Raw genomic sequence first — 15,598 nt, 5'->3', positions numbered from 1 at the left:
GTAATAAGCTTCAATATATTAAGGGTTGGTTATATAAGTCAGTTAAGTACCTAAGTTTAGATGTGGAACATTCATATACTTATTTTTTAACCTATAAAATTCATGGGAAATCAAACATTTATTCATCAAACAAGAAATTTTAAAAAAAATAATATGGGAGAGGTTCCACACATAAGTTTAAGTGTCAGAAAACCTTGTATTCACTTTTTCCATATAATCATATATTAGTGAACCATTAAAGTTTGACTCGCTGCCTAAATGTTCTCGATTCGTGTTCAGACATAGGTTAGAAATAGTATAATAATGAAACTCGAGCTTTGAATGCTAGACTCAATTTAAGATTACGAGCCTACACGAGTATAATTTGTATGGTTAGAAAAATTTAGATGTTTAATATTGAATATCAATGTATTAATTTTTAAGCATGTGATAATCTATATTTACGTACCCTATTCCTAAAATACATTTAATACGAATTATCAGTCGGGCAATGCCACCACCAGTACACCGACGTCTCCATCACTATCGATGCATTGCACAAACAATCTTTAATATTTTAAAAAGAGTCTTTATAACTGTCAATATATTATTTTATTTTTTTTCTATTTTTTTAAGTCTAAACTAACATATTCTTTTTAACCCACCAATAATGTGAACTTATGGATTACAATTTTGAGTTTGTTTTACCAATGGTCTAATTTGACGTCCAGCTACATTTAACTAACCTGCTTATTCTTTGCAATCCTATTAAATTTTATTGACTTTATTTGATATTAAACTAACTTGTGTGTACCTCTAAATTATACGCCGTAAATCAATGTGATGCTTTTACATTGTGTTCTTAAGATTTTTTTAGGTAACGAAAGAAAATAATCCATATGATTTATTCCATAGTTGGGTTATTGAGTCTTTTTTAATGATGGAAATAAAATGAAGTGATATGATTTGAAAGGATTTTTTAGTGGTTTTTGTTTTAAAAATCTTACTCCCATATTTGGGATAATTTGGAAGAATGATATATCTTCCCTTCTTATCACATCACTTCAATCTCGTATTTTAAGATAAAACTCAAGAACATAGTGTTAGAGTGAAAGGTATGATTGCATATTTGACAACTTATTTGTTAGGAAAAATGTTACATGCATTTAAAAGACATGACTTAGTACCTCTCTCAAACCCGAATAAAATCTCCGTTAATTGTTTCGAAACCTATTCCGTGTATCGAGATTATTTTTTTTTTTTGTTAATATTGGATTTTTTTTTGCCATTCCTAATGGGTGGACATTCAACTTTTATATTATTTTATGTCTGTGTCTAATACACGGAACTTACGACGTTATCAATGTTATTATCAATTAAATAAATATTAACTATTATTTTATTGGATATATGCTATCTATTATTATTTATTTAGTATATTAAAAATATTTGGTAAAAAGTATAAATTTGTGATGGAAAACAAAAAATTTTAAATTTAAGCCAAATTAAAATTGAAAACAAAAATCAACTTTAAAAAATCAAGAGATGTAATTGGTCGATAAATTATTAGAGAAACTATACTTTAGTATAATAAAACTAGATTTTAGATCCGTGTCCAACACTGGACACGAGACTTACGACATTATTAATATTAGATATTAATACATGTAACTCGTAAAAGCTTATAAAGTAAAAGTTAAAGATATAAGTAGATGCTGAGTGTTCAATTCAAATACAACCACTACTAAAATCTTAATATATTTACAATAAATTTAATTTATTTTTACATAATTAATTTTATATATGTGATAGAACAATATATATTAGTTATTATTTTATTGGATATATAAGCTATTATTATTTATTTATTATATTCAAATTGTTGGGTAAAAAATGTAAATTTGTGATAGAAAACAAAAAAGTGTAAATTAAAGTCAAATTTGAAAACAAAAGTCAACATTAAGAAATCGTAATTTTATATATATGATAGAACATATTATTGGATATATATTAGTTATTATTTTATTGGATAAATATTAGCTATTATTCTATTGTATTAAAATTATTGGGTAAAAAGTGTAAATTTGTGATGGAAAACAAAAAAGTGTAAATTAAAGTCAAAATTGAAAACAAAAGTCAACATTAAGAAATCGAGAGTTGTGATTGGTCGATAAGTTATTAAAGCAACTGTGCTTTAGTATAATAAAAGATATTTCCCCAACTATAAACGTTGAAAGTAAATTAAGTAATGGAAGGCCCAACTATAAAACTCCATTAGGTTGACAACTTCACATAAGAAAAAACTATGCATACAACCAATTGACTAAAATAAGAACCACATTCTAGTTGGGTGGCCTAAACCATATGGTTACTTACACAATTTTTGATAAAAAACTGTTAGTGGATTGAGTTAGGGTCAAAGTTTTTCAATTCATCAACCCGTCAACTCGAACCCGGACCCATTAACAACCCAACTCACCATCACACTATCGCCGCTATAACCATTGTCGTATTGTACGGGTTTGTTTTAACCTTTACAATTTATTTCCCAATCTAAAAAAGTTAGAAAGTAAATTAAGCACTAATAAAAGGCCCAACTATAAAACTCCATTGGGTTTACATAAGAAAACCTATGCATACAAACTACATAACAACCACTTTCTAGTTGGGCCTAAACCATATGCGTACTTACACACATATTCTTGTATGTACGTATATATATCATGGTTATAATTTAAACCTAGGGTTTCAATTCCTTCTGCCGTCTACTCATCTTCACTAACTGCTCAGCCGCCGTCATCACCGCTGTTATCTTCACAGGTTATTTTCCGGCCGTCATGTACAGTCCATTTTAGCTATATTTTTACGTATGTATTTATCTAGTAATTATATATCTTTATATCATTTTTGCTTATTCATCTTATAATTTCATTTTGACTGTGTTAATTATTTTAGAACTTAGAGTTTTCTCCCCATAAATTTGATAGTTGTTAGAAGTTATATATATATATACACGTATTTGGAATTCAAGCTTTTTTTTTTATGCTGAATTTGTTTAGTTAAAAAAAAGTGTAGTTTAGTGGAAATGAGTATAGAACTTTTGATACATATGAGACATGAAAATGAGTATAAATGATGTAAGTTCTGTATGTATAGTTTATTGTTTAGTAGAAACTATTTGATATTGAAAGATTTTTATAAAAGTTAAAAAAATTATGATTAAAGTAGTGACTTTTTTGAACAGAAGCAAGAAGATGGCTTACGCCGCCATGAAACCGCCAAAGCAGGGGATAGAAGAGCCTCAAGAACAGATTCACAAGATTAGGATTACTCTTTCGTCGAAGAATGTTAAGAATCTCGAGAAAGGTCTCTGCTTTTTTATTTGTCATATCAATTAGTTCATTTTGATTTTAGATTTAAAGTGTTGTTACATCGCTAAGAGTCGGATTCTTTGATTGTTTTTGGTGGAGTTTTAAGGTTTTTTCCTGATTGTTGTTTACGATAGTGTGTGCTGATTTGGTTCGTGGTGCCAAGGACAAGAAGTTGAGGGTCAAGGGACCTGTTAGAATGCCGACAAAGGTTCTACATATCACAACCAGGAAGTCACCTTGTGGTGAAGGTATTAATTTTTTTCAAACATACGATAAGTGCTAATTGTCCTTTATCGCTTAGGTGATTGTTTTGATACTGAAATACATTCGTGATCGTTATGTTAGAGGTAAATCTGGTTGTTTCTTTAATTATACCTACATGGAAGTTCCGAAGAAGTGAAATGGTCGACCAAAGCTTATGCCACTTGAAACTTTTACTTGAGTTGGTTTGTCGATTAAAATCTGAAACTGTTTTACATAAGTAATAACAAACAAGGAAAACCTGATCATTGATGATCACTAGTACAATCTATGTGTTGCATCCATGAGTCCAAACTCCAAGTCAAACTATGGTCCTACATGGTTACTACATAATTTCAGCTCTCCCACTGTTATTAATTTGTAAAACGATGAAATCCAACTTTGAAGAAAATCTCTTTGAATTGAGATTTATAATATAAAGTACCTCTTACAGAACATTTTTTAATAACTTTAATGCTTTTGTTCATGCCTATTCTCACTTTCTTTTTCTTTCTGCTAGTTTATTATCAGCTTGTTGCTCTAAAGTTGTAGGCTTTGGTTAGATTTATGTTAGTCATGAAAAAATTTTGTTGCAGATTTTGAATATCTGGTCTTAGTATTATTGGCTTACATCATCTCGGCAACCACGATGACACATATTGTGATTACATCATGTTTTAACTGTATTATTCCCTAGTTAAGTGGATGAACAATTGTTTGATCAATCTTATATAATACATTATATGTTGTTTCTCAGGAACAAACACATGGGACAGATTTGAGCTCCGTGTTCACAAGCGTGTTATCGATCTTTTTAGCTCCCCAGATGTTGTTAAGCAAATCACCTCTATTACCATTGAACCTGGTGTTGAGGTTGAGGTCACCATTGCCGACTCATAGATGCCTTAAATCTTGTTCCTTTTTAAGTTACTATGTTCTGTGTTGGGTGATCTTGTTTCTTGGTGTAATAGTTTCATTTCTGTAGTATTAATACCTTTACAGTTTTGGAAGTATTTTGACCTTAAGAATGTCAGTTGTGTTTCTGTTATCTATATATTTTCACGAACTTGACGCATTACTATTTTGTGCTTTCTTTCACATTTTGGTTGGCCACCATGTTTGTTTAGCCTGGTTGTATCAAATGGTTGTCTTGTTTCATACATAAATACATAAAAGAGTTGGAAGCACAATCGCAGCTTAGAGTCTTAGACTGGTTGCCTTGTGTTTTCAAGAGTTATGCTAGCAGTTGGGTCTAAGTGTGCAATTGTTCTATGAAAGTGGCGGAAAGATAGACTTAGTAGCCGAAAAATTAATAAATGAACAGATTAACAAATTCCACTTGTTAAGCCGGTAGCAAGTCTAATGAACAGGTTAACAAATTCCGCTTGTTAAGCTGGTAGCAAGTCTTCTCATTCTGAATATGCCAGATTGTTTTCTAATTTTTCCTGATAATGACCAATAGGCTAGCGCACAAAAGTAGAGTAGACAGGAGACTGTCAAAGGAAGCTTGAAGTTTGCAAAATTTTTTTTGCCGAAAGACTTCAATGGCCTTGTGCATTGTGTATCCGGAAGTCAAACACGTTTCTGCTGCGAAAGGGCCGTCTTAATGTGTCTTTTTACTCATTTTCATTCTAGATAAACATGGTTTCATTCTAGATAAACATGGTGTTTGTCTGCTGCAAATGGCCATCTTAATGTGTCTTTTTACTTCATTTTCATTCTAGATGTTGACGCAATAGGTTTTAGAAGACATGATGATCATACATATTGTTGATCATACTGTAATTTATAAATCATGATGGACTGCACTCTCTAAGTTGTCGCCAAGGGAAGTGACCAACCATTCAACTATTCAAGTGACCATGAAATAGTTCTTAAATATGTATCATATTATGGATATTCAGCTTCTTTCCCAACATAAAAACTGTACAAATGCCTCTCATAAACGCTCTAATGATCGTAAGTTCGTAACACGCTATGAACTTTTGATGCATCAAAACATACAATATTACACCTCCAAAGTCCGAGTATTTTTTAGGGTACATTTTAGAATTGTCACCAAATCTTTAGGGTGCTCTTTAATCCAAAAAAACTAATGGACCCCTTCATCAACGGGGCGCTTATTATTTACACACTAACGATCTTGTGATTATATTATAATGATATGGTTTAGAAGAATGAACGTTTTGCAGGAGCTCGACCAACAGCCCTCATCAAGTTAGCCACCTCCAAGACCCTGGCCACTTTGGTTCCTCTTTTCGCCTCTGCCGTGGCTTTCCTTTCTTCTGATTTTCTTCGGGCTTTTGCTATGTCATTTTGCATCTTCTCCATTGCCCGTGCTCGTTTTGCTTCCAGTTTCCTCTAAATCATGAAAAGTAATATGTTTCATTAGCACTCCAAAAAGCATTGTTTTACATATATTAACTATGTGAGATACTTATTGCAAAAGCAAAATAAATCAATCTTGTTAACCCAAGGTGGAAATAGACAAATAGTATGAATACCAATAATGGAAGTAGTAAAACTTAAGGACAGAAGCAAAGTTTCATTTTAAATCATTCTATACACTGACCCACAGCACCAATCATGAATTAAATTAAATGATGGTTCCACTTCCAACTTTCTCAATGATGAATGTATTGTCTTGTTTGTCTTTAATTTCACATAGTGCTACTAACCTATGATTGATCAATCCATGACCGACAACTAGTTAGTTATTGAATCTTTGTTACTTCATGTCATGCCTAGTGGTTCAAGACTTGTATTTTTATGCTCCAAAAGTAATACCCCGTGGAAATTAGTACTACCATATGGCATCTTGGATGAAGACTTGACCATATTCTTACTTTCTTAGTGTGAAAAAGTACGTAGAAAAAAATTCATAGAGTAGAACATACTAACAACATGACATGACTAGCTCATTTCCTTTTGAATGTTACTATTACTTTTCTAACATCAATTAATGTTAGTGTGATGTGAACTACCAAATGTTTAGAATTGAATCCATAACTTCTATATATACCATAGCTAATAAATATAAAATATCCCCCTTCCATCTTATTACCACAAATGTAAAGAGTGAGTCTTAAATCCAGATGACTGATCCCATGTATTAACTATTAAGACCTTACGAATAACATGGATGGTTTGGGTTAACTTTTATCGACCGTCTTTAACTTAAAGTTCTAATAGTAAATTTTAGTGTTGAAACATATGTCACTCATAATAATCTCTACTAAGATAAACAATAGATAGTTCCCATGGTTTGGGAATTCTATCCATCTTCCCCAACTTTTTTTGGTGTTTTTGTATGTTATATTTCTTAAATAGTAAGACAAACAAAAGAATTATGAGTAAAATTTTGAATAGTTAAGACTACTATTAGGTGAAATAACATGTGTAACATGGAGATGGCTATGTGATGCGCCGTAATAGCGCATTCTATACACGTACATCACTAACATCAAAACACGGTATAGTCGTAATTGTTCGACTAAACCGTGTATTCTGAGGCGTCAGATAACCATTAGAAAAAAATTAAAAATTAAAAATTATGATCGAGGTGATAAATATATACGATACGTACACACATATATTGTTTTGACAGATTCAAAGACGTACCTCGACTTTCTTCATCCAAGTATTAGACTTTTGAACTTGTTCATTCTCCCATCCATTAATGATTGCATCCTCTCGCTTAAACCGATTATTAATCTTGGCAATTTTCGCGTTTTGCCAAGCCAAAATCTTTGATTCGACTTCTTCTTTCTTCACCATATGTATAGACGACACTTCGTTATTATTATTGCCTCCACTCGTCGTGATAGAACTCCCACGTCGTATACTACTAGGCGAATTAACCATAGGATTATTATCCGGTACGATGGCTAAAGGATTATTTTCGATGACCATATCTTCCTCACCAATCCTTTCCAAGTTGTTACTACTTCCATTATTTGTATTCATACTATTTCCACCTTCACTAATTGTTTGATCACTTCCGTTATTATTTATGCCAGTTCCTGCAACGACCAAGGCACTAAATTCCCTACTCATGGTAGTAAAGTTTTCGCTTTCAATGCTAGCCACTGAAAGCGAAGAGGATCGATGGCTAGTTGTTTCCCACGCTTCGTGATGACGATGATATGCTGTTGGTGGTGGAAGTGGCGGCGAAGTTAGAGCATGGATTTCTCTTATGTTTTCATTTTCATCATCATCTTGATGATATTGTTCTTGATGTGTGGAAGAATAAGGTATTTGATTATGAAACATGTTTGTTTTGTGGGAAGATAACAAATAATTAATAAGAGGAATTTGGTAAGGATAGATAAGGGTGTATTTAATTAAAGTTTATAAAGTATGAATTTGATTATATGATTAGTGTTTGGGTTAATTAAGCAAAATATGAAACTACCCACAAAATGACTTGCATGGAGTGTAGTGTGACACAACATATTTGTTAACAAGGACAAAAGACAAATAATTGTAAAATTTATAGATACGTTAACGTTTTTGTACGTTATGGGTAATTTATTTTATGATTTTGGATAAACTTAAGTTGCATATATAATTATATATACTCCTCCGTCCCAATTTAAATGTTCAAAATTGATTAACTGAGTCTTTCTTCTCTAACTTTGAACGTAAGTATTTTAGTATGTACAACATAATACCCAATGAAAGTTATATCAATGAAAAATACATCTAAATCTCAATCTATCTATATATTTCAATCAAAATAGGATATTTAAATTGGGACGGAGGGAGTATATGTTTTTTTGCAAAGGGTGCAAGTTACTAGTACATATAAATACAATATGTAGTAGTTATGAACATATGCAATTACTTCTTGAATTATTAATTATTTAATTAATTGATAAATGTGGAAATAGGAGAAAGATGATATCTTTCGGTTAAACCGACCTTGAATAATTTCGACTGAAACGTAAGTACAAAACTACAAATCAAGTTGAATGTGACATATTGAAAGTAGAAAATGAGAGTTTGGGCTAAATTGGAATCTTTCTCTTCTTATTACGTAAAAACCATTTGTTAATTGATATAATACGATACGAGTAATAATACACTGACAAGGATATATCTCTACATTTTAGGGGAAAAAAAGGGAAAGGTAAAAAAGGTAATTTTGACGTGATAAAAAAATATTGTAGGCAAATAATATAAATTCAAAACTTTTGACAAAAGTTGAAAAATTCATCGATGAGGTCTTGTATTCTTTTTGATGAAGAGTTAATTTTAATTTGAGCCAAAAAAATACGAGTATAAAATATGTTAAAATTCTGTCTAACGCATTGGATCCGTCAATGTATGTATGAGATTTCATTTTTTAAAACTAGGTCTATGTATATGAGATTTCACTTTCATATTTTGTATTGAAGATCAAATAGATCATGATAAATATATCAGGCGTATCTTTTGACATATATACACAAGGGAAATAGAACCTAAAATCAGTTTTATTTATTTATTTTTTATATCTTAAATATAATCTAGAATTACTCTCTATAAACCGTCATAGTTCAAAAGCCCCAAACCTTATTTAAAGTTAATCCAACTCATTGCATGTACTCGAATACCGCCGGGTGATTCGAAAGATTCGAAACGACAGTATTTTTCTAGACAAACCCCTTTCACTATGCTTTGCCAGCAAAGAGATGAAAGGGTCAGTTTCCAATGGCTTGTTAATAGATCTAAATCCGCAATTGATATTGCATGGCCTCAATGGAATTACTTTCAATTTTAAGCCTTGTAATCCCATCTTTGTTTGTTTTGTGATTCTCCATGAAGATTGTATGTACCTTTTAGCATCTTGCTATATTACATATGTATCAATAAAAGTTTTAAATGTTAATGTTCAAAGTAAAAAAAAAACGTTATAGTAAGATAAGATTGTCTACATTTTAATCTTCTTTATATACCGTTAAGATATTAGAATAAATTGTTTGAAAAATTAAATGTTTACTTGGCTATGTTATAATAATATATAATATACTATAAAATATATAACAAACAGAGATCTAACACATAAATGTGGATCGATTTTGTGATAAGATTTATCAATTATCTTGTAGCATTCACCAAGATGGTTGTTTGATTACCGACATAAAAGAAGTGTCTAATTTTTCGTACCATGGTTTATTAAATATAATTTGTTGTTAAATGTAATTTATGCATGATATTCTAATGTGATTAAGACAATACAAGAAAAAGCCAAGGGAAGTGAATAGAACTGAAATGACATTAAATTTGTATGATGATGGAATAATGACATGTTCCCACTATGTTAATTAAATTAAACTAATAATTTAAGTGATAGAATATTTTGTCACTTTTATATATCTTTTTAAAAAAAATTGTCATTGTCATTGTTTTCGATAATTCGAGTAATAAGTGAATGAAATAAATCGATAGGAAAAAAGAATTTTCAACTTCAATTACGCTTGGAGATGTCAACAACTTGTTTTGAAACTCAAACATTTTCATACTGATTTTAAAATATTTATAATTGATCCATCATAGTAATAGAATACTCGGATCCGTATATATGAAGTACTTGTATTAAAGTTAATTCCGCTTGTTCGAATAAATACAGTTTCGAATAAATCATTATCATGCACAATATATCTATAATCTATATCTATACTATATTATAAAAAAAAGCCCTTTTTATTTTTTGTAATGTTGAAAAATATGTAATATTTTTACTTGGTCCTCCTTAAAATACTTTCACATACACTACCTCCTTAACATTAATAATTAAATTATACTATCAAACCTTTATGTTTTAAAATACGTCCATTAACCCTTTACATCAATTATATACACAACTCAACGTTGCTCAATCACCAACCGTCGCTCAACCATCACACCGTCGCGACCACGACTACCGTCGCATCGCGCGGGTACCGTGCTAGTATATTATAAAAAGAATAGCCCTTTTTATTTTTTGTAATGTTGAAAATATGTAATATTTTCGCTTAACACCCCTTAAAATACTTTCATATACACTATCCTCTTAACATTAATGATTAAATTACACTGACAGTCCTTTATCATATAAAATATGTCTATTAACCTTTTACATCAATTATATACACAACTCACCGTCGCTCCACCACCAACAGTCGTCCAACCATCACACCATCGCCGTTACAACCACCGCCGCATAACGCGGAACCGTGCTAGTATTTCTAAATTATTAGTTATCAAATGTCAGAACATGCATGTTTTATTGCACTATAAAAAGTAACATTAATAAAATCATTTCTTTAAGTAATTAACTTAATGGGAAATATCTCAATTTGAACACCTATGAGTTGATTCTACGTCCCCATGGACCCCATTAATATACTAATTAATACTAATAACCACTAAACATCATGCTTGTTTATATATTTGTCCATTTTTGCCTCTTTAACCTTCTTGCTTAAGCAAACACGACACATTTTAATATATATCATATAAGCTTTCTCCAAATTAATATTCAAGAGTGAAATTAAATTTGTCTTATATGCTAAGGTTTACCTAGTTGAAAACCATTTATGCTCAAACAATAATATTTAATATCCTACTTTCTAGGGACTTCTAGTTGAATTACATGTCTTTATCGTATGTTATATGTTAGAAAGTTTCAAAATGTGTTAACACCGCATTATGATGGAGTGTGTTAGAAAAAAAAAGTGTTGAATTCGTTAATTTTTAATAGTGCAACAAATTAATATTAGTGTAATTATAATTAGACTTCAATGTATAAATATTAAATAAATCTTACCGGCCACCTCACTTTTGTATAAAACTTTCTCATAATATTATATACAACTTATTAAAATATCTGGGATATTTCCATTTCACATACAACACCTAAAACACACAATTTTACTATCAAAGCTCAACTAATTAGCTCAACTTCATACTTTACATAATATATTGTATGAAGAGGTATATACTTTATTTTACAAGTTAAAATGTTTTAAGGAGCCACCCATATATGGGATATTTATATCTATGTAGTGTTATTATGTTTTGTTGAGGGACAATTATTTTCAGATTAAATTAATACATAAAAATAATATTAAAATTATAGAGTTATATATAGATTGTAAGGTTATCTAGATTATTCAGATAAAAATCGTCCGCTAAAACAAAAACAAAATATCAAGGATGGTTTTCGTATTGTATGGAAAGATCGAGATCGAGATCAAAAGGGCCTACTAAAATGTATCCATCACTTTCATAAAATTGTAGTAATTCATAAATCAGCGAAAATAGTAGTAATAGATTGCTTGATAAACTCAAAACTGGCTCAAAAGGCAAAACATCATAAAAAAATCATGCATCATATGCAAGACTGAGTCTCTAGTTTTTAGATTCTAGGCAATATTTCAATCCGATGATTAATCCCACATTCCCACTATCCAATCAATTTAAAAGATTTGATTTATAATAAGAAGTTTAATCTCATTTGCACGATTGGATCTCCAAGTAAGTTTACCATACTAGTATTTTTTTTAAAGGACAAACTAATTTACTCTTAAGTTACAATCATGATCACGATATTTAACAAACTTGATAAGTATACTATTTCCCATGACAATAATATTAATATTTTTTTCGTAATACTTTTCATTTACCCACAATTGCATTGTTTTCAATCTTCATCCTTTCGAAATGACCATTTATTTGGGCCTTGGACTTTACAACTGATTTCCGGCCCATTGTTAGTGGGCTAGACCAAAAAAAAAATAAACTGAAAAAGGGAAAGCTCAGAAGCACTACTAATTTCGTCTGGAGATCAGAGGATTGTGAGGGACCAGCCTCAACATTAAGCGCAATATTCATCATGGCTTTGCACCAGCCGGGAATCGAACCCGGGTCTGTACCGTGGCAGGGTACTATTCTACCACTAGACCACTGGTGCCTTTGTTATTTGTTCACAATAATACTGATACTAAATCTGATTTTATTTGGTCAGAATCGGTTTACCCAAAAATGGTAAGCAAGACATTTTAGCTTCTAGATACAAAAACTGTATATATCAATGTGAAATACTGAAATGCATAAAAATTGTCTCAAGACTTTTTTAATTAATTCAATACCATCTTGTTTCAAAACTTCCTAGTCATATTTCTTAAAACAACCTACAAACTAAACTGATTGTCACATATTGAGGAGTTACACACAAGTGATGCAATCGAACTCGCTAAACAAAACTTTTTTCAGTATTTCTAGTGTAAATTTAATGTACATTTCTTTGAATTCCCGATTTTATTCTAATTGTCTTGATAAATTATGTTTAACTTCCTAGATTATTGATTGATTGATTCTCGACAAAAAAAAAATGGTTTTTTTTTTCTAACTTTATGTATCATTAGTACAGTTTATGGAACAAAAACATCACAAAATGTACGTACGACCATACGAGAAATATATTTGAGATTTCACTTAAAGATGAGAAGTCATACATATGAAGAGCGATTAAATAAATATAAACAAAACCCAACAAAAATGCCTGAATGAAACTCTGTGTTAAGCATCATTTTAAAGTTCCCAAAACTTAGTATGTCATTAATAATTCTTTTAAAGTGAGTTCATTATCAAAATTTATCAAGAGTTTTGTATAAAATCGGGAGTTCGAATACAAATTTTTACATTAAATTTGCATCGCATTACACTAGAGTTATGGAGAAAATTTTTCTTCAGTCATTTTGAGTGTATCCTCTCAAATGTATGTAGCTCCGTCCATGTGTAGCAAACAGTTTTGCATATTGTAGTTAATGTGATTATAAAGTTTTGAAACAAGATTGGCATCCAGTTAAAAATGTTATAGGTCTAGATCTGTTCTTTAACATTCAAATGAGATAATTCTTATGCATATTACATTGATATAAACACTTTATAAGCTAAATGTCTTATACTTCTTATATGTGTTCGAGCTTTGTGTTTATGTTGCCTTGTTCAAAGCTTTTCGAATGGTTGCATATAATACGTTTAAGTTTCATTTTGCGAATTTAGGATTTCTTGTAATGGTTTTCCGGGAGAACATGGCTAATCGGTATCTATAACTCTTATAAAAAAGTAGTTAACCAAGCTTTTTAAAGCCCCCTTGCAATTTAAAACTATATTGAAAAAATGCCACATAGGATTTTATCCTATGTGTCAACTCCATATTTTTTTATAAAAAAACTATATATTTAGAAAAAAAAAAATGAACTTATATATATATATATTAATTAATTAATAAATAAATAAATATATTGTAGAATTCTAAGATCTTCTCATTAGATAAAATGATATCTTCCCTTCAACTAAAAAATCATGTCTATACCTAATGATAGTTCATTATCTTTTTTATTCAACATTAAATAAAGTTCTTTTTTTTTTTCTTATGATGATTATATAGAAGTTTTCAAAACTATATGAATATACAAAAATAAAACAAATAAATAAAACAAATTAAGTGTAAAAAATAGATCTAATTAGTTAAAAGATAACATTGAAACTCATAAAATCTTAACATTATATTAACTACACCTTGAATATATGTTCCAAATTTAAATTTTTTGTTTTAATAAACAATATCATCTTTTAAGTATAAAAACTACCTTGGTGTATACCTTCTTCTTTGCCAATAGCCGGTAAATACAAATAAGATGAGTTTTATGGTAAACGTACAACTAATTAATACACTTTAACAAAAACCCTTAGGGTTTCGTTTAGCAAAACCCTAAAAAAAAATTGAGTCATATAAATTCAAGTCATTGTAAATCACCCGGAGTCCGAGACCTACCCCACCCTTAAACCAAATTCTACATCCTAATTTCTTTTTCTTTCTCTTTTGGAACGACACATTCTACCTCTTCTGAATTAGTCAATTAGATTAAACAAAAATTAAAACCACCATGGTGTTGATAATCCATTTCTAAAAATCACAGCAACACCTTCAAATAAAAATAAATGTTTTACTTTTTGGATATTAAGAAGAACATTCAACACATAAGGCATAGTCAAATTATCCTCTTTGAATTATATATCCAGCCAATTGTAATTTTTCATGTGACTTTTAACTTTTTTGGAGAGAAATGTAGTGGAATTGTCACTCTACATTAAGGATCAAATTGTATGTCTTTGAGTTCTGTTGTAACAAGACGACTACATGATACATGTTCTAGATGTGGATCATTTAGTGGCAACAAAAGGCAAATTACTAGAATTACTAGAAGAAAAACATATTACTAAATTCTTAATGATAATTTAAAGTATAGCTTAATTGCTTAAGTCCTTCTATCTCTTTAAGTTCATATTTTGTCAAGCTTTTGGTTAATTTATTTCTGTTCAACCATATGTTTATATGTTACTAAACTATTTATATAGTTCACATCACGTAATTCTAATGAAATATGTTCACTATCGTTTCTTCATATATAAAGTGTATTATATAGTTTTTTATACAGCTCGCACACCGAGCGAGTCAAAAACCTATTATATATATGTATTTGTACCTCTATATGGATAGTTTTGATTTAATTGGTTAGATTGTTGAACCATTTCTGACCAAAATCAGTCTTTAACATCAAATTAACCGTGAAGATAGAACAAGAGGCACCAGTGGTCTAGTGGTAGAATAGTACCCTGCCACGGTACAGACCCGGGTTCGATTCCCGGCATGGTGCAAAGCCATGATGAATATTGCGCTCCTGTTGAGGCTGGTCCCTCACAATTCTCTGATTCGGGATGAAATTGTAGCGCTTCTGAGCTTTCTTTTTTCCAAAGTATACTTTTCTTATAATATTTTCCTACGTCTATTCTGTTTTTATGTAAGTTGTTTTTGGAGTATCGTTTCGCAAATATCATATTCTTAATCAAAAGCACGTCTCAACATCGAATATGCCTTAACTGATAATGCTTAAGTGTTATCATTTTCGTGGATTAATAGGCCGGTCTCAAGTGTAGTGATGATGTTTACCTTTCCTAATGTACGTCTTTGCGAG

General features: G+C 30.4%; 2 protein-coding genes and 4 non-coding genes across 6 annotated transcripts; 3 read left to right on the top strand and 3 right to left on the bottom strand.

Moving 5' to 3' along the window:
* The first annotated feature begins 2,691 nt into the window (after nt 1-2,691).
* Nucleotides 2,692-4,665, top strand: LOC122581698 (40S ribosomal protein S20-2-like). Its single transcript, XM_043753952.1, has 4 exons — nt 2,692-2,799; nt 3,224-3,345; nt 3,485-3,598; nt 4,348-4,665. Exons 2-4 carry the CDS (start codon nt 3,234-3,236, stop codon nt 4,488-4,490), a joined length of 369 nt encoding a protein of 122 aa, XP_043609887.1. The 5' UTR covers nt 2,692-2,799; nt 3,224-3,233; the 3' UTR covers nt 4,491-4,665.
* An 885-nt stretch (nt 4,666-5,550) lies between these two features.
* On the bottom strand, nt 5,551-7,933 carry LOC122582756 (remorin 4.1-like). Its single transcript, XM_043755186.1, has 2 exons — nt 7,212-7,933; nt 5,551-5,951 (listed from the first exon to the last, which is right to left on the bottom strand). Exons 1-2 carry the CDS (start codon nt 7,860-7,862, stop codon nt 5,760-5,762), a joined length of 843 nt encoding a protein of 280 aa, XP_043611121.1. The 5' UTR covers nt 7,863-7,933; the 3' UTR covers nt 5,551-5,759.
* A 4,436-nt stretch (nt 7,934-12,369) lies between these two features.
* Nucleotides 12,370-12,457, bottom strand: LOC122584080. The gene has a single exon (XR_006321431.1). It is a non-coding gene; the product is annotated as a small nucleolar RNA snoR114 (small nucleolar RNA).
* TRNAG-GCC lies at nt 12,458-12,528 on the bottom strand. Its single transcript has one exon. It is a non-coding gene; the product is annotated as a tRNA-Gly (tRNA).
* Nucleotides 12,529-15,209: 2,681 nt separating this feature from the next.
* Nucleotides 15,210-15,281, top strand: TRNAG-GCC. Its single transcript has one exon. It is a non-coding gene; the product is annotated as a tRNA-Gly (tRNA).
* LOC122584082 lies at nt 15,282-15,366 on the top strand. Its single transcript, XR_006321433.1, has one exon. It is a non-coding gene; the product is annotated as a small nucleolar RNA snoR114 (small nucleolar RNA).
* The last annotated feature ends 232 nt before the right edge of the window (nt 15,367-15,598 follow it).

The sequence above is a fragment of the Erigeron canadensis genome, chromosome 9 (assembly GCF_010389155.1).
Source record: "Erigeron canadensis isolate Cc75 chromosome 9, C_canadensis_v1, whole genome shotgun sequence".
Lineage (NCBI taxonomy): Eukaryota > Viridiplantae > Streptophyta > Magnoliopsida > Asterales > Asteraceae > Erigeron > Erigeron canadensis.
This window is presented reverse-complemented; position numbering and strand designations above follow the sequence as displayed.

What these genes read in the sequence shown, in the direction of transcription:
- LOC122581698 (XM_043753952.1), top strand. Translation starts at nt 3,234, where the DNA reads ATGGCTTACGCCGCCATGAAACCGCCAAAGCAGGGGATAGAAGAGCCT. An exon ending in TGTTAAGAATCTCGAGAAAG is followed by an intron (nt 3,346 to 3,484) that starts GTCTCTGCTTTT and finishes TGTTTACGATAG; the next exon opens with TGTGTGCTGATTTGGTTCGT. An exon ending in GAAGTCACCTTGTGGTGAAG is followed by an intron (nt 3,599 to 4,347) that starts GTATTAATTTTT and finishes GTTGTTTCTCAG; the next exon opens with GAACAAACACATGGGACAGA.
- LOC122582756 (XM_043755186.1), bottom strand. Translation starts at nt 7,862, where the DNA reads ATGTTTCATAATCAAATACCTTATTCTTCCACACATCAAGAACAATAT. An exon ending in CTTGGATGAAGAAAGTCGAG is followed by an intron (nt 5,952 to 7,211) that starts GTACGTCTTTGA and finishes TTCATGATTTAG; the next exon opens with AGGAAACTGGAAGCAAAACG.